Raw genomic sequence first — 27,601 nt, 5'->3', positions numbered from 1 at the left:
ATTCTACATTTGAGTTTGTTAATTGTACGATATAACTTACCTACGCAATAAACAATGGAACTATCTATTTGTTTTTAAATAATTATAAAATATACTCTTCAGCGCGTTTCGCTTCATGTATAATTTAAGTATACTTACTGTTGCAGACACCAGGATGTTACCAAGTGTCTACCGGGTCAAAGCCTTAGGATCAGCGTGGAGGAAGCAGCACGACTATTACCTCATGCATATGATAATGATTTCGAGGTAAATATTACATACAATACCAGTACAATTTCGTATCCAACCACGCAGAATATTAACTTTATTAATTCATGCGTTAATAATTTATTGCAGTGGAGTGACCAAGTAAATCATGACATGATGATGAACACAGAACCAGTTCAATTAATTTCAATGGCCGAAAATTTCAAAAAGAGTAAGTTATGTCTAAAACTTTGTATTTTTATCTCTAGGTTTTCTTTTTTCTACCACTAATTCTGCTAATTTTTCTTTCTATATATATATATTTGTCTTGTTTCATTACATCTTTCCTCTTCTATGGCACTTTGCTTCCGATGTCTACTAATTTCTTAAGAAAAAGCACACCAGAAGAAAACTTTTGGGAATCACTCAAGAAAGCGAAATCAGGATGAAGACATTTTTGCTACATATAATATCAATTCAAGAGTACCAAGAGAAGGTATGTAATAATACGTTGTTCTATTCTACCGCCGTATGATTATTAAACTGCTAGGTAACATTTTTTATAAATATTTTCCTATTTATCATCTACACAGTGTTTGATAGAAAATTACTAAAAAATAGTATTAGTTGTTACCGACTCGTGTAATTGTCCCAAAGTAGCGCATATATAGGTACGCAGTACCTACCTCAAAAATCCATTAACAGTATGAATGAAGATTCATAATGTTGAACATATGTATAAACAATTCCAGCAAAAGCTTTCACCAACTACAATTTTGCGTCCCCGAATTATTAACATTTCTCTTGTCTTTAGGTCCCGAAAACAACAAACGAGTGGTGTGCTACATGACCAGCTGGGCTTTCTATCGGCGCGGCGACGGTAAATTCGTTCCGGAGCAAATTGATACCAGACTTTGCACACACATAGTTTACGCCTACGGGTCACTGTCACCCGATGAGCTCGTCGCTAAAGAGTTCGACCCGTGGACTGATATTACCAACAGTAAGTTACCCGAATTTGCTTTTTCAGATTTGGTCTACTTAGAGCCTCCGAATAACCAATCACGATCGATAAGGACTTGGATATACCAACTTCTAATTCTTGGCAAAAAACATTTCAGATTTATATGAACGTGTAACATCTCTGAAAGACGTGACAGTCCTACTAGGATTGGGAGGGTGGACAGACTCTGCCGGCGACAAATATTCGCGCCTAGTATCTTCGAGTGCTGCACGAACTAAGTTTACAGAAAAGCTGGTGTCTTTCTTACGCATGCATAACTTCAGAGGTCTTCACTTAGACTGGAACTATCCGGTTTGCTGGCAGAGTAATTGTAAGAAGGGCGCAGCATCTGATAAAGCGAATTACGCAAAATTAATACAGGTAAGTAACTAAATTTAGAGAAATAACAATTTTAGGTAAGCTAATTTTGTAAGGGCTATTTATTTCTTGAAATTTATCGCTTTGTAGTTATAAAAAGAGTAAAATTATGATTTTTTAAAAGTCAATTCGTGTTCATCTTTGTTATGCGTACTGCTGACAACGATCCTGCTATTTAATTGTTTAGTTTATCTGTGTCATAAAGCTTTATCCAGATTCTTAAAAGCTGCAGAGTTTAGGTAGGGCGTTAATCTTGCAGAGTTTAGTCATATTTATTAGACCACCTAATTTAGTTACTTACATTTTAAGTTCGTTGAAGGCAATTTAAGATCGTCGACCTGTCATAAATAAAACCTGTTCTTTTTCAGGAACTGTCTAAAGCTTTGCACGGCGCCGGAATGGAACTAGGTGTAGCGATATCTGGATATAAAGAAGTGATAGAAGCGGCATACGACCTTGCTACTATTTCTAAAGCCGCCGACTTCCTAAGCGCTATGACGTATGACTACCATGGTGGGTGGGAAAGCACTACTGCGCACCACACGCCGTTGGTGCCTTCTCCGAAGGACACAATCCCGCACTACTCTATCGTAAGAATTTTATTTACTTTATTTTGTAATTTGGATCTAAATGTAACCAAAAGTCAAAAATGTAACTACCCGAAATATCTTGAATAAGTCACGCTCCAAGATAGAGCTACCTGTAAATAAATTGAGATCTTTCTAATAGTTAATGATTAGTTATTGTTAATGATATCTACAAGTTTCACAATTCTAAAAATAAATAGGATTTTAACAATAACTTGGTGTAAGTATCCAAAGTAATATTTTCGAAAGCGCAAAATTTATATTACCCGATGTGGGTAGATGGATATCGGCTGTAGCGCTGCGAAACTTGCTTTAGTTAAAGTTTTCACGTAAGATAAAACAATTACAACAAGAAAATTGTATTAACAGGAGTACGCCGTGAAAGCTCTTATCAGCGGAGGCGCAGACCCAAAAAAAATACTCCTAGGTTTGTCATTCTACGGCCAGACGTACAGACTCGCCACGACTGGCTCCAGTGGCCCGGGCTCTGCAGCATCCGGCCCCGGCGAGCCCGGCGAATTCACCAAGCAGCCCGGCATGATGGCCTACTACGAAATTTGTTACCGAGGTATGAATGAACCATAATCTCAATATTCTCAATTCTAGTCACTATTTGTTGGACACCTTTAATCATTGGCACCATCAACCACTAAGGAGTCCTATGCCGTTGCTAGAATTCAAGAAGCAGGTTAAAGTACATTTACTTAAAATACAGAAAGGAGATCCCCCCCCCCCCCTAACTAACTTACTAACTAACTAATAAATATATAACTAACTAATAAATATATACATATATATATATATATATATATATATCACACACGCATTCACACACACACACAGACATATTCACAAAACAACCGCGCCGATCGCATATATTATATATTAGATATTATGACTAGGATATATAATGACCGACCTGTCAAAAAGGGACCCGTCTGAAAATCAGCGCTGGGTATATATCTAGCAATAAAGCTGAGACAGGTACCCATTGCCTATACCAAAAAACCAGATAAGTAGTTAAAATTTTAGGAGCTAAATTGTTTGTTGTATGTTATTTTTTATTTTGTATCTTTGGTAGTTGGGGCAATAAATATTTTTTATCTTTATCTTTATCTTTATCTTTAACTCGTTCATTAGGCGATGGAAAAAGTGTTAAGCACTGCAAAATAGTTCGTGCCGAATAAGCCAGGTGTGTATCTGGCGGCAACAACCTAAAACACGACCAAATTTGCAAATCATTTCTAAAACTTAAAGGCGTCGGTATGAGATAATAGAGTCGAGTTCATACCTGATTTGATACTACTGAAGGGATCACATGGACTGTAATCTTATTTTGTGTATATTTTTCGACTACAGTTAAAAATCTGCGATGGAAGACAGGACGCCAAGACAGAGCCGGTCCCTACGCGTATTCAGAAAATCAATGGGTGGGTTATGACGACCCGAAATCCATAACTGAAAAGGTCTGTATAACCCATATATAAGGTTTTTTTTTTTAATAATACTAACGAACCATTCTGTAACATTCATTTATTTACTTTCGTACTTAAACTTAAATATATTTACAGTACATATGGGGCTACTTTATAGCACTAGTGCGAGAAGTAGCATATTACGTTACTGTGTCGAACATTTAAAGGGCCATATGTACTGTAAAACGTTGTACGATACATGTGCGAATAGGTAATTCGCAACTCGTGTCGATTTAAAACACTCCCTTCGGTCGTGTTTTAATTTATCGCCACTCGTTTCGAATTTCCTATTTTTCGCACTTGTATCGTAATGTACTATTATAAAAGAAAATAGCAAAAATTACAATGTACAATTTATTACTTATTACTCTAAACAACTTTATACTTTGGTGGTTTGGTAACACTACCGTTTTTGCTTTGCATTTAGAAAAGACTGCGTACCCTAGATTGTAAAACGCGTTTTAAGTATGATACCGACTTAAGGACCTACATAATTGCCATTAGAAACACGTCCTGCGATTGGACTTATTCGGCCAATTACTTACACTATTGAAAACAGTAATTACAAATTACAATAGTTAATCGCTTTATAAGTAGCATGCAACCGCACTAATAAGAAAACTAAAGTCACTCAAACATTATTCTTAAGGCCAGTCTAGACGGAATGATCAAATCGACCGATTTGATCAGAACGCAAATTGGCGTCAATCTCATTAGCGTCCATACGTACACAGTTTTATCACCAATTTTAGATTTATGGTGAGATTCGACCGCTCGATATAAAAAATAATAGCCCCAAATTCGCATACTAGCGTCCGTCGAACATTGGCATTATTGGATCCGCATCTCCATTTGATAGATCAAAATCTTAAAATTGAATCAAGAAAGATCTCGAGCTAATTTTATTTTCGCGGCTGCACCACCTGATTTGATCAGGCAATTTAATCAGATTGGGCGAAATTTGTCATCGTCTGGATCTGGACTGGCCTTTAAAATGCACACCCACATTATTTTCAACTATGAAAATAATTTCATCAAAGAAATACATAGGTATGATGTGGTTACAGTATGAAGTACGATTCTGATACGTAGAGTAACATCATTTTTTCTAGTTTTCAAAAGATGTAAGTTCCGTGGTAGTCAGCGTCGAATTAACGCAATAACAGTAAAGTTTGAGTTCGGAAGTTGGAGCGCAATAGCTTTGATTTCCATAGAGATTCAGCCTGCTCACTGAACCTGCAAGAGTCCACTTGCCACCACGACCACCTTCACGCCCTATGGTGGCTTCAAACTCACCCCCGCCAGGATTCGTACGTACCACCACAGTCAATTGAATAAAATCTTTTTTGTTTTCTTTGAAGCTACCGGGTAACAGTCGTGTCACCTCCAGCACTTCCGCAATTGTGAGCTCTGCACACTCTGGATAGTCCTCAAGGAGACCGTTCAACTGAGATACTACTTGCATAACAGCCTCCTTAGCTACACGGCTGTTGGACTTAATCTTAGTATATCGATAACATGTGCACCAATGGTCCTCTATGGCGGCTGATTCACAAGTTCTGTTCCCTGGGATAGGTAAAAATAAACTGATGCCTCGATTAGTAGAGTAGGCATCGTAACTTCGAGAAATTATTTTAGCGTTTTTGATATTTTCTAGACTGATTAAATCGGATAATGTGGCGTGCATGCAGTGCCGGATTAAGATGTTTTGGTGCCCTAAGCATTTCTAGACCATGGTGCCCCCTGTCCCTAGAGTCATCATGATTATATTGAATTTTCTTGGTAAATTGAGTGATGTTCAATGCCACATTACTGTTGAAAATAGAATCATCAACCTGTCACATCATTTTATCATGGATATTAACAGTGCTGCAGCAGTAACGTTGTAGTTGGAACAGTAATGCTGCTGCAGTCGCCATCCGAATGCCACTTTTATCATAGCGCCTATTTAAACGAAATGACCGAAATTACCTAATATATCATTCATTACCATTCTGTGCTTGCTTTACTATGCGATTAAAACGTGTTTTGGTTCTCAATCCTCAAATAATCCCCAGTGTAGGCAACATGACTTATACACCAAGAGTACCCTGAAAGTTTTGAACAGTGTATTTAATTTATTACAGCCGTGCGATGCCATAAATATATAATAAAGTTAAAAAAAGCCGGAGGCCCTGAACATCCGACCGTGTCGGGAATCCGTGCGAGGCCGAAGGCAGAGCCAACCGATATCCAAGTGTAAGCGAAGACATTGGCCGTGCTCCGCGCAGGATTTTTCAACCTCTTAAGCTGTTGGGCTTGGCTCTGACTCAACTAATGGCCAAATTTAAAAAGCAAATTTTACAAAACGAGACTTAATCACGTATAATTAAGTTTTAAAATTACCTCCGACGTTTTAAGGATGGCGTTATCCCCATGGTCTCGGAGAAGACTGGCTAAAGTCGACATCATTATCTTGACGTTAAAGGTAATTTTAGAACTTAATTAAACGCGATTAAGTCCCGTTTTCGAAAATAATAATGTGTAAAGGCAAAGTCTATGGCTGAGATTATAACAAGGCTGAAGACGCGGAGCATCCGATTGGCTCTTACGAATGAGGTTACAAAAGGTCGAGCTGCAAGAAAGCAGAGCTTGAAATTGATCAATGGCGAAGTGTGGACGAGGCCAAAGGCCGAGCTGCGAGAGAGGAAAGCTTGGATTTGGATCCATGGCCATAGTGTAAGTTTTTTTTTTATGATACAGGAGGCAAACGTGCAGACGGATCACCTAATGGCAAGCGATTACCGCCACCCGTGTAAGTGAGGCAGAAGATCGACTTGCAAAAACGTTACGTTTTAAAAAGTGTCTTTTTGATGTTAAAAGTCGAAAAGTCAAAAGCATTTATTTGTTGTTAGCCAAACATACAGTTGCTAACAGTTAGTTGTCACTTGATCATTCGGCAAAATGAAATTATGCGAAGAATTGGCTGCGAAATGACATTTGGCAATATAATTGCCGACAATGATTTAGAGAACCTCTAGAAGGCCTAGCTCCGCATAAGACCCACCAACTGCAAAACAGTGGCTTGAAATCGAAGTTATGTAAACACCTGTATGTACTGCTTGGCCTTTAGATTTATTCGAATGCGCGACTTGATAGGATTTTTTTGGTTTTCGACCGTCGCGGGGCCCCTTATAACACTTAAAAAAATGACAATTAGGTCGCAGGATTGCGGCTCGGCCTGGCCGACAAATCTAGCGTGCAAGAGAGCAAGTTCGCTACAAAATCGGTAGCCTATGTCGAAAAATCGGCTGACGGGTAGGCGACCCCGACTGCAAGATTTTTTGGCCATGAGCTTTGAGGGCCTCCGCGTAAGGTCGAATTAAAGGCCTATGTTGAAGACGTGCTTACGTGCCCTTACTCTCTTACTCTTACGTCCTTTCGTTTTCCTACTTGTACACGTATAAAAAGTTTCATAATACTATTTTTTTTTGCCTACGATTTTGGTGCCCCCCTGGACGTGGTGCCCTAAGCAAGTGCTTATTTTGCTTAAGGGTTAATCCGGCACTGCGTGCATGTCGAATGGCGTGGTTAAACGATGGCTGTTTATTTTTAGATTGTTATATGCCTCGTTGAAATTATATCGAAACGATGGGGGCACTAAGGCGATTACGAATGGTAACCTATCTTCTAAAAACCCCTGCTTCGTTGAGCGAAATTTTCCCCACCTCATACCATGATCGCTCATTAAGAAGATAATTGTTTCGTTCATGTAACCTGAGATATTCATTTTTTTGAAAAGGTCACTGTAACTGTCATCCATCACCATTGGATAATTTAAGTTATCGTGACTCATGGTTGTTTCCCAAAAAAAGCCAAATAATTTACTTTTCAACGTCGTTGTCAAATCCGCGACATAGTCTACAAGAATCTTGTAGAAGAATTTTTCGTTCATGCATAATTTTGAGTTACCGTCTTTATTGTTACCTGCAATATGCTCCGCTTCGTGGATGAAAGTGTGCAGATAGTAGTCTGTTGGAGTGCCCACGAAGCCACGCTTGACATAGTTAAAAGTGCCCAACCAGGAGGTGTCTTCGGCCAACGCCGTCACAAAGCCGGCTTTTTGGGATCGTTCCCATATAAAAGGACAGTTGTCGAAAGTTGACTTGCTGTTTGGCCAACATGTGTCTTGTAATTCAGTATCTTTTTTGCCCAGCAACAGAGGTATTAAATTAGGAAATGTATTATCTCCAACTTTATTATATCCCAATAATTCTACAGCGCCCAATTTCTTCAAAAAATGTATAGTTTTAGGCATAGTCCTGTGAAGATTTAATCTAGAAACTGCGTCTATTCCCAAAATTAATATGTTATAGGGTAAGTGTGTCTGAGAATTTGCTACTAATTCTTTTTTACGAGCAAATACATAAAAAGAGTCGAAGAGTGTTTTTGTATCACTACAAACAACTCTTACAAACTCGTCGCTCACAATAATAATGTCTGAAAAGTTACGACAAGTATTGTATTTGACTCGGTCATCAATGTCGGAAGCTGTGATGTCATCGATAGACGTAGGACGATAAAAGGATTTGTAGCAACATGTTAAATTAGTGGAACTACTTAAATTATAATGAAACATATTTTCTTTCACAATCCAAATGTGAGTTTTATTTGAGCCCAACAAAGGGTGAGGTGTGCATGGTCGCATTTCATGTATATCTTTTCCCATTTTTGCAATTGACTTTTCATCTGCTCGCATAAATGGTATACGACAGCTTTCTGTCCGTATGGTGCTGGAATTATCGGGTTTGTAATCTACAGTATACTGGCGTTTCGAATAAACCCAGCTGTTGTACTCGATATAAAACATGTGGTCGGTGTTAAGTACTAGTAACACAACGGAACCGCACCCAAGCATTATGCCTAGGAAAAATAAATTCTTTAACCAAGGCATGGGGCTTTAGATTTGGACATAATATGCTTGCTCAAAATCTAGTAACGATTAACGTTACTATTATATACCCCGAAATCGTAAAAAGGTCAACCTTACACCTATTTAAGAACTTTTTCGTCTACTCTTTCCTTTATTCATTCGCGCCGACACTGCCGAGGATAGTGACCCAGCCGTCACATTCGGTAATATTCCATCGCCTGGAGAAGAGCAGCGCTGACAGTTATCTCCAGTATATCTGATCTGCTGAGCAATGCATCGGATTTCGGTCTGAATATATTCTACTACTACATCGTACTAATTGTATCCTGCATTTTTCGCACTTTATTATTTGATATTTAACACTTTTCACTACAGCACTATGAAAAAAAAACAAAGACGTGTATCGTACTTCTATCCGCAACACAGCCACTTGGGTATTTTTCTTAAATACGAACATGTGAACATGCGCGCAAGATATCGTCGTTTGAAAACAGGGCAAGTGCGAGTCGGACTCGCGCACGAAGGGTTCCGTACCATTATTTATAAAAACGGCAAAAAAAATATGTTTGTTGTATGGGAGCCCCCCTCATATATTTATTTTATTCTGTTTTTAGTATTTGTTGTTATAGCGTTAACAGAAATACATCATTTGTGAAAATTTCAACTGTCTAGCTGTCACGGTTCATGAGATACAGCCTGGTGACAGACGGACGGACGGACAGGGAAGTCTCAGTAATAGGGTCCTATTTGACCCATTGGGTACGGAACCCTAAAAATGGTCAAATATTGAATCCGAAACGTAGTAGTAAAGTAGCGTGAAAATGAAAAATTTCACGGACTTCGAAAAGGCAGAAGATTCTTTATGCTGTGGTATGCCATACATAACACATACGTACTTACTTTTAGAGACTTCTAGGCTAGTAGGCTAAGGTTGCTACGGTGAATTCCTATTGTTTTATTAACTGTATTAACATACCTACCTACCTGTGGAATTGGGAAATCCGAACTTGGTACAAGGTGCCTATTATTTATCACATATTATAATTCAAGTACTTATTTAATTAAGTTTCTATTCTGATAATTAATTCTTACGTACAATTTTATCAATTTATCACTTTAATTCAAACATGTTTAATTTATGACAGGATTGACAGGTACCAAGAATTTTATCCTATAGCTTTACGTTGCCTTGCCTATCTTAAAAAAATTGTTACCATTACGAACAACAACACATACACACGCATTACGAACTTACGAATTTGAATGAAAAAAAAATAGTTTTAGTTTAACGGCTGGATTCACTATTGTTACTTTACTTCAACAGGTAGAATGGGCTATGCGCCAAGGTCTGGGCGGAGTGACGGCGTGGGCTATGGATCTAGACGACTTCAACAACCGTTGCTGCGGGGAGCCGTGGCCGCTGCTGCGGGCTGCGGGCCGCGCCCTCGGCCGGCCCGTGCCCCAGCCCGCGGGCGCCTGCGAGCGCCCGCCTCAGCCCATCACGCCGCCACCGCCTACGACAACCACCGTTGCGTCTGATGGTGAACTTACTTTATTTCTAATATGCCATTTCTTATTAAAGCATTTAATAATACTTACCTACTGATGCAAGTTGCATGAAGTTTGTGAATTGTGAAAAGTTGGAATAATTCTCGCAAATTTCAAGAAAATTTCACTGGACATAAAGGAAACTTTCACTTCGAAAATAGAAAATTTCAATTCGTATTTCGCAACATTGCTTTGCTTTCCAGGATCCGCTGGCGGTGATCACGTCCACCCCGGTCATGACCATCCGACTACGCAGACCACCTGGCCCGCTTGGAAACCGGAGAGCACCACCGCTACCACGGCACAGACGTGGTGGTCCCAGCCCACTACCATGAAGCCAACATCCACAACACCTACGACCGCGCAAACATGGTGGTCGCAGGCTACCACTACTACGATGAAGCCCACTACGACTGTCAGAACGACTACTACAAGAAGGGCGACCACTCAATCATCACAATCTGGTGAGTGTTTTACCCAATCCGACCTTCTCTATTTATTAATTTCAAATTAGTTCATCTTAAATAAGGCGAACCGTCAATTTGAGAACGCGGAACGTAAAGCTACTCTTACCAACCCAACTCCTTATAAATGACACCGTAAGATATTGCACCCGTTAATTTGCAATCTAACATAGGTTAGGTTAGTTTGTAGATAATACATATATTATACCTCCCGCGTCGAATGATGGTCCCTGTGACAGTTCCTTCAATCATCTTATAAGGTGAGTTCAACTAAGATCGGACACCTGGCAAGATCGTTTGCAATTTTGTCCCGATCCCCCTTCAGTCCGCACTTGTACCTCCGACTAACAAATCGCGTGATATGTGGAGTTAAAGTCAAAGTCAATATATTCTTTATTCAAATAGGCCTAGCAACAAGCACTTTTAAATCGTCAAATTGTACAAATATCATCTTTATTTAAATATCAGAGCAATTTATTGATGCAGTTATTATTGTTCTCAAAAAACATTGAATTATTATAGATATATCAAACTTAATAATAAGAATTTCACAAAAGGATCGTCAAACACCAAAATTTTCTAGAATAAAATCTAAATGTCAAAAAAGTACGGTATATATACATTGAATTATCAATTTCATCATTATTAACAATAAATAATTCATTATTTACAATCACACTTAATCCCACAGTATTTCATCATTCATGTAGTCTTGTGTGTATGCTATAATAGGCTTTAGAGATAAGCTTACGTTTTACATAATTTTTAAATTTACTAACGGACATTTCAGTTATAATATTAGGAAGTTTATTGTAAAATCTTACACAATTGCCCATGAATGATTTTTTTAATTTTATGGAGCCTAGTGAAGGGCACTGCGAGCTTATGTTTATTTCTAGTATTAATCTTATGTATTTCACAGTTGTTCTTAAAACTGGCAATGTTTTTATGTAAATACAGAATATTTTCATAAACATATTGACGGTGCACTGTCATTATTTTAATGTCCTTAAACTTATTTCTAAGTCGGTCTCTATGGTTCATTTTATATATGCCTCTTCTACGAATAGCCCTCTTCTGCAGAACAAAATGGTATTTATCTCTGAAGCACTGCCCCATAGTAAAATACCATATGACATAATGCTATGAAAGTAACTAAAATAAACTTATCGAGCTGTTTTCACGTCTGTTAACTGACGGATCTTGCTCACTGCAAAAGCTGCAGAACTCAGTCTATTCGAGAGATTAGCAATATGGGGACCCCACTGTAGTTTAGAATCTAAAGTTATATCAAGAAAAACTGTACTATCTACTAGTTTCAATTCCTCATACTTGACAATGACACTTGTTTGTTCATTCCTTATCTGGCTTGTAACAAAGTTAATGCACTTAGTCTTTTTCTCATTTAACAATAAATTATTAATATTGAACTACTTTAGAAATAGCATTGTTTACATCACTGCAAGCTTGTTGCTGTCGTTTGACTTTGAAAATAAGTGAGATATCGTCTGCAAACAATACTATATCATGGTGGGTCTTTACAAGGTATGGCAGGTCATTCTGCCTAATTTAAATAAAGGAGTGACTTTACTATGTTTCATTAGATCAGAACACTCACGGCAGTCAACACTGTTATTAAATAGGTATAACTACCAAGTCAGACGCTACACCTTCTATTAAGGATTTGACAGTATGAACAGAGACTTCCCAGAGATCACTAGTATTTTTTTACATTAATTAATTTAAACGCCTTGAATATATCTGAGGCACTCACATGTTCAAAATGAAGGTTTCTATTACATTCTGGGACATTCTCTTCTAACAATGTAACGGCAGACGGGGGTGATGAATTTAAGTCCTTAGTAGACGTGTGCGCCGATTAAAAAATGATCGGCGGCGGCGTTTGCCAAAAAATCGGCGGCGGCAGCGTGAAATCTGCGTGACCTTGACTTTCAGGTTTCTTAAGAAAAATCATTAATTTGTTGTTTTTCTTGAAAATTTGATCAATTCAGAACACTGATCGGTGAATTACGTAAAGTTTTGAATAATCTGTGAGTCAAATAGGGTTTGTAAATGAATATAGGATAGGTATAATAACTTGATTTCCCTAGTTTGGACAATTACTATTCCTATTGTTTATAATGTTGTATTTTTTTATTTTTTTATCTATAAGTATTCTCTCATAAAAAAGTACTATTCTTTATTGCTGCACGTTTCAATGAACGAAACTTATGATTATGACATGCCCCTATTCAGTAAAATACTTAAGTTATAAATGTAACCGGTTGTCAATGTCAAGTAAATACCAACTTAAATTTTCTTTATTTTTAAAATAAAATAAAAGAAAAGCCGCCATTTTGGTATATTTCTTGTTATTATTCCCGTCAGGCAGGTGACAATATAATAGCACAAGTTGTTACAAGAACTTTTGTACCAAATCATATTAGCCCCAGTGATCCACGTGACTGTAACTATAGCAACAAGTGAGAAGAAAATTTTGCTTCACCCATTTACAGCTTGCACATAACCGCGAGGCAAGCGCTTGCGCGGTTCGCCAGATTGACAGTGAATCTGTGTCGCTCTGTCTCTCTCTTTCTATTTCTCGATATTTTTGGCACACGACTTTTTTCAAGGTCTCGAGAATATTCGCACATCAATGTTCTCAAATTTTTGCAGGACTCCACTACATTTTAAGACGCAAGCAAATAAGCAAGGATGATGGTCGCATAATTAGCCAGTTAGTTTTCCTTTTCTCTTCCACCTTGAGGCCCCATGGTACATAGGCCCTGTTTTCATTGATTAGTTAATTGTAAGTATTTCCATGACGGAAAATACTACCTTCGTATGTGAGGCAATGTGAATTCACAATTGACAGGAATAAATCCTACTTCATATATCGCTCCATCATCTTTCTTGACGCTGAATACTGAGGGTTACTCAGCTTCTTAAATCGGTGCGTCAAATAGTTTGTGCAACTTTTCATTTAATTAATTGATATATATGTGACAACTGTAACACATGCAATTAAAAAAAAAAACATATTGTAATTCAAATACCATCTTGGAATAGTTAATTGTTAACACTCAAGGTCACGCCGATTTCACGCCGATCATTTATCGGCGGCGGCGGCGTGGCAAAAAATGGTGCCGTGGACTTTATTGCCACGCCGCCTTTACTTTCCACGTTGTTTTAATTATATCGGAACTAGTTTTTATTTTTTCGGCCTAAATAATTACGCTTAGCGATATGGCAATCTATTTTAAACTTCTTCGAATATTGTTTAACATGTTCCTTAAAAAAAAATGTGATTTTATTTTTTGTCCGGAAACGCTGCCACCCAAGTAACATTTAAGGCTAAACAAATACTTAAATCCGCTAATAAACAGCTTAGAGCTTAAAAACTGATGAACAACGGAGTACAAAAAGGGTTGAAGTTGAACTAGCGCAGAAAAGGTTTCTTTTATGCAGTGAGGCTGATTTACCGCTGTATAATGCCAAAATTATTACTTTTGGCTTTACAATAACATAAAGAAACACCATTATACAGAATTAAGTGCAAAAAAAAACTAATAGCATTTTTTCTAAACTAAAGCTTTGTAACGGCGGAATAAGAATATTCAATGTTGTTATTGTCTGGATAATGGTGTAAACCTACTCGGTTATAACGCCATCACATTAAGCTGTATAATAGCTGATCAATGAAGCCCAGAACTGCTTGCTAAGGTTAACTTTGCCGTTCCTTCGAGAAAGCGTGTACACTTGCCTTAGGGCCTGTTTTCATATTGATTCGTGTTTAGTACGAGTAAATACATTTGCTACTTAACGTACGTACTATCTCTGACGATCGATGTTTGAAATGTCATTGATATGTCATAGTTTTCAATTGTTTGGTCGAGTTAAATGTAATTGCCCGTGTTACAACAACGCTATCTGAAACGTGGAACAGCTGATGCTGATCAGAATGGAACTCTTCAACGACACATAGTTCCCGCTTGGCGAATTGTCATCTTCGTTATGTTTTTATGAAATCCAAAATCAACAATAATCTTTCTTTCACTGGTCTCCTTCGTTGAAGTCGGTTTTTTTTCTAAAAAAATTATATCACCTTCTTTCAACGTACCGCGCTTATGGTGTCAATAAACCCACGTGAGTTCATTGACCCCACATGGGTTCATTGACCTCAAACTGAAAAGTTTGACAACCATAATTTTTTAAATATTGAGTGCACGGTGTAGGTTCGGACAGCAAAAATATAAAAACCGTGTCGAATATGATAGCCCGTATTACTCTGCTAGGCCAATTTTTCTATATATGAATCAGGGGTTAAAACTAGTTATCTTGTAATAGTGAACTCTGTGGTACCAGCAATAAGGCCGAATTTATAGGCACGTCCGTCCTTACACTGTCAGGTAAAAAAAAAGCTGTCAATTTATTTTGTTTCCTATATTTAAACACTCATTACACGCTCACTATGACGTTTAGAGAGATAATGAAATGAAATTATATAGAGCATTTCATTATTATTCATTCTATATTTGAATCACGTCCGTACACTATCAACAAGCTGAGCCGTAGTAACAACAACAAAAAAAAGTAGGGTAGAGCTTAGTTTAAACAATATTTCACTTTATACTAGTGGCTCTGTGAGCGGTAGTCGCGAAACCGATTTTTTTCGAAAAACCGAATTTACAAAATAAATAAATCTACATAATTATAGAACCTGCTCACAAAATTTAACTTACTTACAAATTACTGCGACGCGATAGGTATATACAAAATCTAATATGATAAATGCGATATAATAATAAAAAATATGTGTTTTGATATATGTAAATAATGGTGTATTTTTTACAGCGGAAGGCAAACCTTGCACTGCGGGCGAATACCGTGAGGCAGCAGGCGATTGCGAAAGTTACCTACAATGCGAGGGTGGTGTTTGGCGTAAGCATCGCTGCGCACCCGGCCTGCATTGGTCCGCCGCTACCAAGCGCTGTGACTGGCCCAGCTTCGCCAAGTGCTCAGGTTGGTCACTGCCGTCACTGGTTAAATACCTACCCATATGCTGGGCGTGGGAAGAACTGTTACTGCTACCTCTAGTACCGCACGTGTAGGTACAGTCGACGACAATAATATGTTTACGATTTCGCCTTATTAGGTACGAAGGAGCAAACGTGTAAACATGTATTTGACGTCAACTGTAAACTGCAGCATTGGTCCGCCGCTACCGTTGAGACTGGCAAGCTCCGCCAAGTAGGTATTCAGGTTGGTCGAGTATATTAGCTTTCCTTGCGCTGTGAGGAAGGACTGTGTCAGCTAACTCGATTGCGATACGTAAAGCACAGGCATGAGCTCTTGCAACTATCGCTAAAGCTATCTTTAGCTTGACACCTAATTGCTCAAGCAATTGTGGACTTGAGCACTTGTTGCGTCGCATTTATACAAACATAAAAATATAATATTACCGAATGCATTTTATTCCCCAGCGACTTCAAGCAGCGAATCAACTACAGCTACGAGCACACTCGCACCGATTACGGCACGACCCCCGCCTAGACCTACCACTACAAGCATACCTACCACTACTACCAGAGCTACCACTACCACCAGACGCACCACTACTTCCACTACTACGACTACGCGTAGACCAACTACTGAAGCAGCAAGTTCTGGTAACACAAATAATCGATCTGAAAGAAAAAAAATGTAAACTCGTAGGTATATAAGTTAGTGTCTTAGAACAGACAGTGATTTAAAAAAATCATTAATTAGCACTTAAAATATCTATTATTTGCCACTCCTACGTAAAACTGTACACATGGTCGTTAGAACCAAATACTCCTTCAGAAACTAATACTCGTTAATAACTAGGTACCTATTGAATTCCATTGGGAACTATTATTGTTGTATGCCCTGTAAAAAGGTGTTCTAAACGGGTTCAAAAAGCCAAATCTTAAAGTTTTAACCTTAACTTGCCCTTATTTTTTCAACAGGGGATTCCATGGACGGAACACCATGCAACGGCCAAACATACAAGCCCGTAGCCGGAGACTGCAACGCATACTTGCACTGCGACGGCTCCGTGTGGCGCCGGCAGCGCTGTGCCCCCGGCCTGCACTGGAGCCCTACGCAGAACTATTGCGATTGGCCCAAATACGCCAAGTGTGAAAGTGAGTCATTATAGTTTTAGGTACTCAACTCGACATCAATAGTATCAACACTATCTCCCGATAAAGGTACGATATAGCGGTCCAAGAGTTTCCCACGCAACTAAAAACTACACTAAATTGTACAAAAATAAAATAAACAATACTCCTTTGACTCTGCAGATATTGTGACTAGCCATATGCCTATTTCGTGATATTGGCCTTGGTTTTATATTAAAACACATAGAAAATAATGAAAAACTGCAGTATTCTTCGTTTGCATCTTTCATTCATGATTTCACTCCGTATTCTAACAATTACAACTTGAAGGACACGTTTCCGTATTTTACCACTTGTACCATTAAATACATAACACTCAGTAAATTTTCATTGTTTTTTTATTTTAAAATGCTGCGAAGAATGATAATAATCAATTGAAGTTAACCTAGAATAAATGCATAATTATTGGTGTAATAAAGAACATTGAGTTACTAACTTAATAATAAACGTAAAATATTACAATACAGACGTTATTTTCAGAAAACAAAACTATAATACCTGAAGTTAAATAATAATGTTAGCATATTCATGTTTGACAGGTTTTGGAACGTTCCCTTTTATCATTTTTTGGTCTACTTAAACTGACTACTAAGCAAATACTGTCGTTGTGTGCGTGAAAAACATTGTGTCGCTATTATGTCGCCAATATGTCGCTATTATGTCGCCGTTATGTCGCTATTATGTCGCCTTTATGTCGCTATTATGTCGCCGTTATGTCGCCGTTGTGTCGCTATTATGTCGCCGTTATGTCGCTATTATGGCTCCGTTGTGTCGCTATTATGTCGCCGTTATGTCGCTATTATGTCGCCGTTATGTCGCTATTATGTCGCCGTTATGTCGCTAATATGTCGCCGTTATGTCGCTATTAAGTCGCCGTTATGTCGCTATTATGTCACCGTTATGTCGCTATTATGTCGCCGTTATGTCGCTATTGTGTCGCCGTTATGTCGCCGTTGTGTCGCTATTATGTCGCCGTTATGTCGCCGTTGTGTCGCTATTATGTCGCCGATATGTCGCTATTATGTCGCCGTTGTGTCGCTATTATGTCGCTATTATGTCGCCGATATGTCGCTAATATGTCGCTAATATGTCGCCGTTATGTCGCTAATATGTCGCTATTGTGTCGCCGTTATGTCGCCGATATGTCGCTATTATATCGCCGATATGTCGCTATTATGTCGCCGTTGTGTCGCCGTTATGTCGCCGTTATGTCGCTATTATGTCGCCGTTGTGTCGCTATTATGTCGCCGTTATGTCGCTATTATGTCGCCGTTATGTCGCTATTATGTCGCCGTTATGTCGCTATTATGTCGCCAATATGTCGCTATTATGTCTCTAGTCGCCAATATGTCGCTGTTATGTCGCTATTATGTCGCTAGTCGCCGTTATGTCGCCGTTATGTCGCTGTTATGTCGCTGTTATGTCGCTACTAAAGTATATAAAAGGGCCGTAAAGTACGGAGGAGATTATTCATTCTTTGACCATCGGACTGGCGGTATCTCTGGCTTTGGGTAAGTAAAGTTTCTCTACTATTCCTTCTATTTGTTTGTGTTTGCTGGGAATTATCCTGGTAAATTTAAACTTGTAAATTGTGTCTAGGTTTGGCATTGCGGGGACAATGTTGTCGTAATGCTAAGCTTAGGCTATGGTGGAGATTCTTTACTTCCTTATCTGTGTTACTATATTGTGAGTTTTTTGTTAGTAAAATCTAATTTTGTTATTTTACTACCTTTCTATGAGGTTAGTTTGTTATTTTATAAAGCCAGATCACTGTTTGGACTAACAGTTTGTCCATCTAAGCAGCTTCTCCCTAACGGTGACAAATTGCAGCTGTTTAGAAGTCTTTTGCTCCAAGTTGAGAGGACTTGGCGTCTCTTCTTTACCAACATAAGAGGCGAGCATACTCTCCTTAGTCTCAAGGTCCAGCTGTTAGATGAATGTGAGGGCATCACGTGCGTGCCATTGAGAGTAATCTCAGCTCACTGAAGTCTGCAGTAATTGAGGCTAGGTCTCGTATTAAATATATTTATATATTTCGGTGCTCTGGCTCATGCTAGTGCTGGTCACGGGAGAGCTTCTGTCATGATTGGTAACAAACACAGATAAAGTTTTAGTCATGGCAGGGTATCCCATGTGACTGGTACGTGTGTGTGTGCTAGTGCGCTGATTACCTATAGACATGCTAGGGCGGTCTATTCTCATCCACCGTGCCCACGTGGCGATGAGGAGGGGGCCAATCACACAGACACTAGGGTTTGCTATACCTCGGTTTTGTCGGCCGAACTTTACAGCATAGACTTAGGGATACACTTGTGTATGTTCCAAATCACTAGATCAATGGTAAGTACGATCTGTGTTCTGGACATACTAGATTAGGGACTAAGGGTAGGAATAGGGTAGAGTCACACACTCTGTTATAGGGTCTCTCTTAGGTTTGATCTAGAAATTTGATTGGTTGGTGTATATATATCTTTCAAAAGGTTCTAATGGCGTGAAGCTATGGTTTTATAACGTGTACTAATGATAATATTAGTGAAATACTGGTAATGGATTCTAATTACCTAAATCTTTCAGACTGTTACCCTGAGTAAAAAATTGACGGTCATCTGTAACATCTTATATCTATTTATTTTAATTTCTGGGTTTTTGGTGTAGAGACGAAGTACTGAGTATTACGATCAGGTCCTAAGGTATTTATATATTCAATCCTTAAATATCAAGTTGGGTTTAGGAACACAGACTATTCTGGGATTAAAGAATGGTTTGTTTTAGAGATCCTTTGGCAGGCGAGCGCAGTCCATTGGAATCTTTGAGTGGAATAATACTCTCCTTGATAGTTCGATCTCATAAAGTACAGTAATGAGTTAAACTTGTACTTCGTTTATACATTTAAAAGGCCTAGGAATTCAGCCTACTTTTAGCTATGGGGACTGGGATATTGGCTTAGTAGCCTTAGCTTTTGGATATAAAAAAAAAGAGATAAGTAAATGGTGTCTGACGAATACTTATCGCTTCTTTTCGTCAGTCCTTAGGTTTGCATAGGGTTGCGAAGCGTTGGTCATAGCCCGTCTGGCTAATAAGATAGGATTAGGTGGCCCGATTGATATTGCTGATCGGAGTAAGAGTCTTCAGACCTGCATCTAGCATTAGAGGCAGCACGTGTGATCCATTCACACCTCGTTTAGAAGATGATAGGATTGATAAATAATAATATTTAATCTTATTATAAGTGTGTAAATGGGCTTAACCCAGGAGTGCTGCTTCAATGTTACCCCGAAGACTTAATAGGAGTAGCAGGATTTTACCAAATATATTATTATATTTATATAGTCATATATGCTGCAATAACTAAATATCTTTCTAATAAATTAATAAAAATATATCTTACATTACATCAAAAATCATTGAGTTTCTGTAACTTAAGGCTACACCCGTCGTCTACGACCTTGTGCATGTGGGCGGAGCCTATATCCCTTACCACGACACTGCTCATACCTTGTCGATTGTTATATATTTTCATTCTACTTATAAGGTGTCATATTTAATATAGAAAAGGGTTTGGAATAACATATTCTTACGGTATTTTGCTGAAGGTTGAATCTTAACATAAAATCCTATCGATTACTTCTTATCAACATAATAAATTATTTAGTATAGTAAATTTCCGAGTCTTAGCATCTAGGTAATATTTAATCAGGTAGAATTAGAGTCCAAGATTTAGTTGTTACTCATTAAAGAATCTGGAGTACCGCGGTTCACTTCGAGGGGTCCTAACCTTTAACTAGACGATCACTTGGCCAAATTATTGTTAAGGTATAATTATTGTTGGGGTAAATTTTAGGGGTAATTTTAAAGGTGGGATTGTTAACGATTAGGTTCAGTATTTTATTAGGTTTGGGGTTTAATAGATGGGGTAGTTTGGGGTGTAGGTAGGGGAAGTTACAATATCCTGTGGGGCGGTGTTTTAACACAGAGCTGAACCCTAACAAACTAATACAATAACGCTACAAGAACTTAACGGGTATACATAGTCATCCGTGGCGGTCGCAGCTTATGCACTAAACATAGCGCAATTTTATAGCTAAACAATGGTTGACAGTAACGGGTCCAACTTACGAAATAAAATTATTGTTTTTACTTTACTATAAAAATTAATCGGACACATTTTATTTTTAACTATTAATACATTATTCTATATCTATGTAGGTACATGCTAATAATATCGTAGTGGACGGACACGTCGGCTACGTAGTCACTAGTGTACGAGTATGTTCATTTCGTCGAAGTAAAGCTTTCTAAGTCTCAACCACATAATGTAGTCTCTGCCATAAAAAACCAATTAAGGGTATTTTAGGAATATTCAGTTACGTTTTAGAGGTTGCTACCTCGCTTTGAAAATTTGGACCCAATATGTTTGTATATTCTTTTTTTTTTCGTTTTTGGAATCACTTCGGTTTCGCAAATTGGTTAAATTCGGTTTTCTCGGAGACCGTTTGACGGAGACAGCAAAAATTTGGAACAGTTATAGTAATCACCGCCACTAATTTAGTGAGACAATAAGTCAAGGTATATCTAAGCTATTATTTTAAGTTTTATATTGGGTATAATAAAGTGTTATTTTAATTTGTTTTTATCCCTGTTACACGTACAACGCCTAAAATACGAATTGAAAATTGCTTGATTGCACGAATTGAAATGCTTTAAAAAATTAGGGGTGTTATTTTATGTCAAACTGTACATACACAACGATTCGTTGTCCCACTGTAACTGAAAATTATGAAAAACATCTATACAGTGGTTTTTAGGGTTCCGTAGCCAAATGGCAAAAAAACGGAACCCTTATAGATTCGTCATGTCCGTCTGTCTGTCCGTTTATGTCACAGCCACTTTTTTCCGAAACTATAAGAACTATACTGTTCAAACTTGGTAAGTAGATGTATTCTATGAACCGCATTAAGATTTTTACACTAAAATAGGAAAAAAACAATAAATTTTGGGGGTTCCCCATACTTAGAACTGAAACTCAAAAAATGTTTTTTCATCAAACCCATACGTGAGGGTTATCTATGGATAGGTCTTCAAAAATGATATTGAGGTTTCTAATATCATTTTTTTTTCTAAACTGAATAGTTTGCGCGAGAGACACTTCCAAAGTTTTAACACATTTAGGATATTCCTCTTCCAAAAGCCGTAAACTCACATCACATAATAAACGACTAAAATTCTTTCGATTTATGTCACTAAGTAACAGGAGAAAAGTGCTAGATTTAATGTTCCTTTCTAAATTGGTTAATAGTACGGGGCTGGATTGTCCAGAACAGTTAAGTAAAATTAAAATAACTGTTCCTGCTAAGCTACCTCGTTCTGGTTTGTATAAGCTGTTTAGAATTCCATTTGGGAAAACAAATTTAGGTCGTAACTCTGCCCTTTTAAGAATGGCAAAATTATACAATCATATCCCTGGCTCTGCGGGAGTTGACATATTCAACGATAGACCAGATCAGTTTAAAAGAAAGGTGATGAAATATGTTGGCTCACTGGATATCACAAAGTAATTCGCCACAGATTCACAGATGACTTAAAAATACTTAATAAAACATTTATATAAAATATTTGTATATAAGTAGTTAATAATTGTTATCAACTATTTACTCGTACCATCATCCTAGTTGTACAAATAGCATTAGTTAATGTAATGTACTGGTACTAATTAATTTAACCGTAAGATTACTGCATGTTCACTGGTAGAAGACACTTATATAAGATGTGGTTACCTATAATTAGATAAGCATCAGTCCTGATTGTCATATAGATTTAAGAGCATGTAAGATGTATTATCTGTTGGTAATCCTAAATAATAATAAAATAATAAAAAGTGGTAAAATGTGTGTCCCCCCCCCCCCCTGTAACTTCAAAAAATAAGAGAATGATAAAACTAAAAAAAATATATGATATACATGACTATGCAAACTTCCACCGATAATTGGTTTGAACGAGATCTAGTAAGTAGTTTTTTTTAATACGTCATAAATGGTACGGAACCCTTCATGGGCGAGTCCGACTCGCACTTGGCCGCTTTTTTTAATGGCAGAGTCTAAGCGGTTGAGACGTAGAAAATTTTAAATTTGACGAAATAAGCAACGCCGATAATAGATTATTTATGATGATTCAAATCGAAAGAATATACCTCACTATTATGTTTCTGGGGACTTGCATTTACACAGCGACAGATGGTACGCTGCGCTCGTCTCAGATTTCGATTCTGGACACGGTCTATAATTTTACCTTCTATTTGTGGACACACTTGATGGCCCGTTCTCACGACCCTATTATTTTTTTCTATGAATTTAGAACACCTGCCTGCCAGAATGACCAGCATAATAATTCACAGGTTCGTCAAGCACTCCGGCTGTGTTGCCGACCCGAACAACTATTCGACTCCCAACCAGACCCCCTACCACTCGTAAGTTACTAGTAACCGATAATGATGATATTAATGATGTTACAATAGTGCATTTATTTATATGTATAAACATATAAGGATAAAATAATTTTAAAATAAATTCGCTGACAGTTGATGACTCTTCTACCTTCTACATCTTGTGATGCACTGCGCCTTCGTTTTGAACATCTGCACGCAAGGCACGTCATACTGTCATTGTTCGTTTTCGCCGATGCTTTACGCGGAATCAAATATAGTTAGTTATCTACGATCCTATTCATCATGCCTTGGCGCTATTAAGTGGTTAGCTATTCGATGCGTATGGATCCTATATAACGCCAATGCCATTGCCACCATTGGTGAAGTGAAACAGGAGCAATATCGTCCGCCATGTCATTGTATGCGTATTATTGAAACGATACCTAGCCAATTAATAAGCGTTTAATTCTTGGTTGATTGAGCTAAGCTAACCATTGTAAGAAGGCCATACAAATAACTATCATGCTATATATATAATGCTTTACTAACAGCTCAGCCAAGCAACATCCCAGCCGAAGACAGCTCGTGCGGTTCTGGCGAGTCGATGACGCCGGCCAGCACCTGCGACGCGTACTTGCTGTGCGTGGGCGGCCGCTGGCGCAAGCAGCAGTGCCCGCCCGGCCTGCACTGGGACAAGCGTACCAACCGCTGCGATTGGGCAGAGTTCGCCATGTGCGATGGTTGGTATTTCACTGACATATCTACTGTGAGAAAAGGAGAACGAAAGTGAGTTCTCATTAAAGTTCGAACAGAACGAGTAGGAGTTAGTCGAGACATCGCCCGGCCAACGTGGGGACAAGTAGACTAACTGCGGCAATTGGGTAAAGTTCATCATATGTGATGGTTTGCTTTGACAAGCTGCTCTTTTATTTTCTGCTACTAAGCTTTTTACTACCAAGAAATATCTGTCATTGCCACACCCGATATGGGATATGGGTATCATGTATTGAGACAATTTTATTGTTACCTGAAGACCTGACATATGTACAGTCAGCAAAATCATTCGCTTAGCACTTTTGCATACAGACTTCTATGCAGGGGGGTTAACCTTTTCTACTCTGCAGCTGACTGTACATACATGTAAGCAATTAAAATTAAATAAAATAGATTTTAATACATTAACAATTTCTAATTTCGAAATTAATCATCCAATAATATTTCATTCGGTACCTATCAAAGTAACAAAAGCTCTACAATGAAAAAAAATACATAAATCCTAAAATCTTTCTAAATATGAAGTATCTACCTGATCAAATTCGTATAAAAAAAAAAACCTGTAGTAATTTATGGTTTTTGTTATTTAGTCAAACCCGGTGCAACGAAAACTCCGCCTACATCCACCAAGAGACCACAACAATGGACCACCTCGAAGAAGCCTACTGAAAACCTCACGACCGCGCCTTCGGTAAGATTAGTGATTACAATCATTCTTGTACCTACATCACAGACATTGTAATGTATCTTGGGACGATATTTTGTGCAGAAAGATCATTGTGAATATGTTAGGGGAGGCGGTAGAATCGGACTTGGCGCGCCTCAAAGTCGCGCCCCCTCACACTTTTGGATAACGATTCTTTAAGGATCGCGGTTGTCTTGCGTTTAGGGTGTAAGGTTTGCGAGGCGCATCGGTGCATTTGTGGGATCATGGTTGAAGAAGACGGTCACCATGGCCTTAGCTGCATGAAGTGCGCGGGCCGTTTTTCCAGGCATCATGCCATCAATGATGTCATCCGCAGAGCTTTGGTGTCGGCCAATATTCCTTGCGTTTTGGAGCCTCCAGGGTTGTGCCGCACGGATGGCAAGAGGCCTGATGGTCTGACATTGGTGCCATGGCAAAAGGGTCGATGTCTCTTGTGGGATGCGACGTGCGCGAGTACATTTGCATCGTCCCACTTGAGTCTCACTATCAGGTCTGCTGGGACAGCCGCGGAGTATGCCGCCAAAATGAAGCGTGCTAAGTACTCTGCCTTGGAACCAATATAAGACTTTGTGCCAGTTGCAGTCGAGACTGCGGGACCTTGGGCTGTGGAGGCCAGGGACTTTGTGAGGGATTTGGGTCAGCGGCTGAGGGACAGGGGGTGCGATCCCCTGCCCAGATCGTACCTGGTCCAATGGATCTCACTGGCCATTCAGCGCGGTAACGCTACCAGCGTAATGGGGATATTTGAGCCAGGTACGATTCGTGACGATTATTTAATTTAGTTTAAATTGTTAAAGATTGTGTTATAAATAACATTTCATTTATTTAAGTATATAATTATTATTTATATTAATTAAATGTAACACTGTATTAACGAAATAAAAGTTTAAAATTAATACCTTGCCATCTATCTTATACCTATAGGTATAGGAAGAGTGTCTCGTGATCTTCGCAAAAACCGACAAGATTAAAATTGTTAAAAAAATCAATCAGCACTCTAAAAAAATTCCAAGTGAAATCATAAACTAGTATGTTTGTAAGGTGCCTGCTTGCGAGTGTTAATTGCCCTTTAACGAGTACATATGTGATATTTCTTCTACTATTCTCCAGCGCTGCCAAACCGGCACATACCACCCGCACCCTCAGTGCGAGAAGTTCTACGTGTGCGTGAACGGACAGCTGGTGGCGCAGAGCTGTGCACCCGGGCTGGTGTGGGGACCCAACGGCCAGTGCGACTTCCCGCGCAAGGACTCGTGCGGCGACCGCCGGAACATGCACCCCGCCGCGCCCGTCTCCATGCAGCTCCAGGACCAGACAAGTTAATAGACTAAACATCTCGGTGCCAGTTATTGAAAGCTTATTGTGCACTATCGCGACAATATGTTTTTAACTGTATGGCAAATCATGTATCCAGACCACAGAAAAATATCCTACCTAGTCGCTTGATTGTAGATAACAATTATCTAACTTTAAAAATAGGGTGTCTTACTTATATGTATAGACTCGTGTAAATGAATAAACAAATTTGCTGTGAATATCACATATTTTGCAATCTAACTAATAACCTTTACAGTAGAGAGCAAAAAAATAGATAAGTAGTGTATGGTTGTATGGTTGTTAGTTGTTAGCTGGCCCCGAACGGGTAATCCTTTGTTTATTGTAAGTAAAACCGCTCGTGCTACTACCTGAAAAAAAACAGCAGCAGCCGTGTAAGTGCGCTCTCCGATAACGCGCCTTTGTTACCTACGCATCTTGATGACTCATATTAGACTGGTTCTGTAGCGTTCGACTCGCCGGCACTCAGTAACCATAGAGGGACCCCACACAGCCTCGCAACATAATTTTGAATTTTATTGCAATTACCATAGTGTCGCAATTCAATAACCGGTTAAAACGAACGAAACATTTTTTATGAAGGTAAGTGCGTACGGTTTTACTAGACCAAGGATAAGCCGTTCGGGGCCAGCTACAAAATGAACGACTATATCAGCTGCCTGTTATAAATGAAATAACTTTGTGATATTATTTCTAATTTGTACCTGTAAATACATAATAAATTAAAACTTTTCATCATTTCATTTCCACCTATCCTACTTGCGGCATTACTTTTATATAAATGTGGAAAAATACATGTATTGGAAAGGGATAATAATACCTAATAAAATTCTAAAAAAATATCGTAATCAAGGAATTAATTATAATGTTTTGTCGATCCATAGAAATTTGTGAAAATGGCGAATACGCCAAGGTGGAGGGAGACTGCACTCGCTACAGACACTGTCTCTTTGGAAAGTTCGAGGAGTTCCCTTGCAGTGCTGGCCTTCATTGGAATGAGGTGAGAACAAAACATGCCAAACATCAACGCATGATATAATAAAAAGTAGGTCTTGAAAAGATGAAAGAGGGGGATGAAATAAATGAGGGTAGCACACGGGTAAAAACAGCATGAAAATAAGAAATCTCAATTTCAATAATCAAAATTGTTTAAAATTACGCTGACGTTGTCATGCATGTCCATAATGAAAGTTGTTGTGTATTTGGAGCCTCTTTCCAAGATGCTATAAGTACCTAAGTACGTATACCTATGTTAATATAATTTTTATCTAATTTCATTTTTCAACCGATAATGCATTTTAGGAAAAACAAATCTGCGATTGGCCCAAGAGCGCGAAATGTAAAAGCAAGAGTGGAATGACAACAACAAGGCCGATGGTGGAAACTCCTTCCAAACCCGCCATTGATCACGAGCACACGGAGCACTTTGAACCGGCACGTCCAGTTGTTTCCACACCCACTCCCACACAACCAGAAGTGCCTAATAAACCATCTCTTCTAAAAAGTGAGTACCTACAGATTGAAGTACCTATTTTAAATAAATTTCCGAAAGAGTCACCATCACTTCACCTAAGAAAACATACTTTGGTTTTATTAACAATTGATAACT

General features: G+C 38.5%; 1 protein-coding gene across 4 annotated transcripts in view; it reads left to right on the top strand.

Annotated features, from left to right (window-relative positions):
• The window catches only part of LOC133521338 (probable chitinase 10), a 58,682-nt gene that overhangs the window by 20,760 nt on the left and 10,321 nt on the right, over nt 1-27,601 (top strand). For 2 of the 4 annotated variants that reach the window (XM_061856244.1, XM_061856243.1), the window contains exons 14-32: nt 147-246; nt 337-418; nt 578-682; nt 1,001-1,189; nt 1,308-1,570; nt 1,936-2,157; nt 2,524-2,722; nt 3,514-3,620; nt 9,866-10,082; nt 10,293-10,553; nt 15,408-15,575; nt 16,037-16,222; nt 16,544-16,720; nt 23,148-23,219; nt 23,729-23,917; nt 24,542-24,642; nt 25,768-25,975; nt 26,877-26,992; nt 27,295-27,496. In XM_061856244.1, coding sequence (XP_061712228.1) covers nt 147-246; nt 337-418; nt 578-682; nt 1,001-1,189; nt 1,308-1,570; nt 1,936-2,157; nt 2,524-2,722; nt 3,514-3,620; nt 9,866-10,082; nt 10,293-10,553; nt 15,408-15,575; nt 16,037-16,222; nt 16,544-16,720; nt 23,148-23,219; nt 23,729-23,917; nt 24,542-24,642; nt 25,768-25,975; nt 26,877-26,992; nt 27,295-27,496 — 3,164 coding nt within the window. The remainder of the gene's footprint in view (nt 1-146; nt 247-336; nt 419-577; nt 683-1,000; nt 1,190-1,307; nt 1,571-1,935; nt 2,158-2,523; nt 2,723-3,513; nt 3,621-9,865; nt 10,083-10,292; nt 10,554-15,407; nt 15,576-16,036; nt 16,223-16,543; nt 16,721-23,147; nt 23,220-23,728; nt 23,918-24,541; nt 24,643-25,767; nt 25,976-26,876; nt 26,993-27,294; nt 27,497-27,601) is intronic. The other 2 variants (XM_061856246.1, XM_061856245.1) reach the window with 2 other exon arrangements.

Source organism: Cydia pomonella, chromosome 9 (genome assembly GCF_033807575.1).
Source record: "Cydia pomonella isolate Wapato2018A chromosome 9, ilCydPomo1, whole genome shotgun sequence".
NCBI lineage: Eukaryota > Metazoa > Arthropoda > Insecta > Lepidoptera > Tortricidae > Cydia > Cydia pomonella.
Note: the sequence above shows the minus strand (reverse complement) of the source record. Positions and strands in the feature narration are given on the sequence as shown.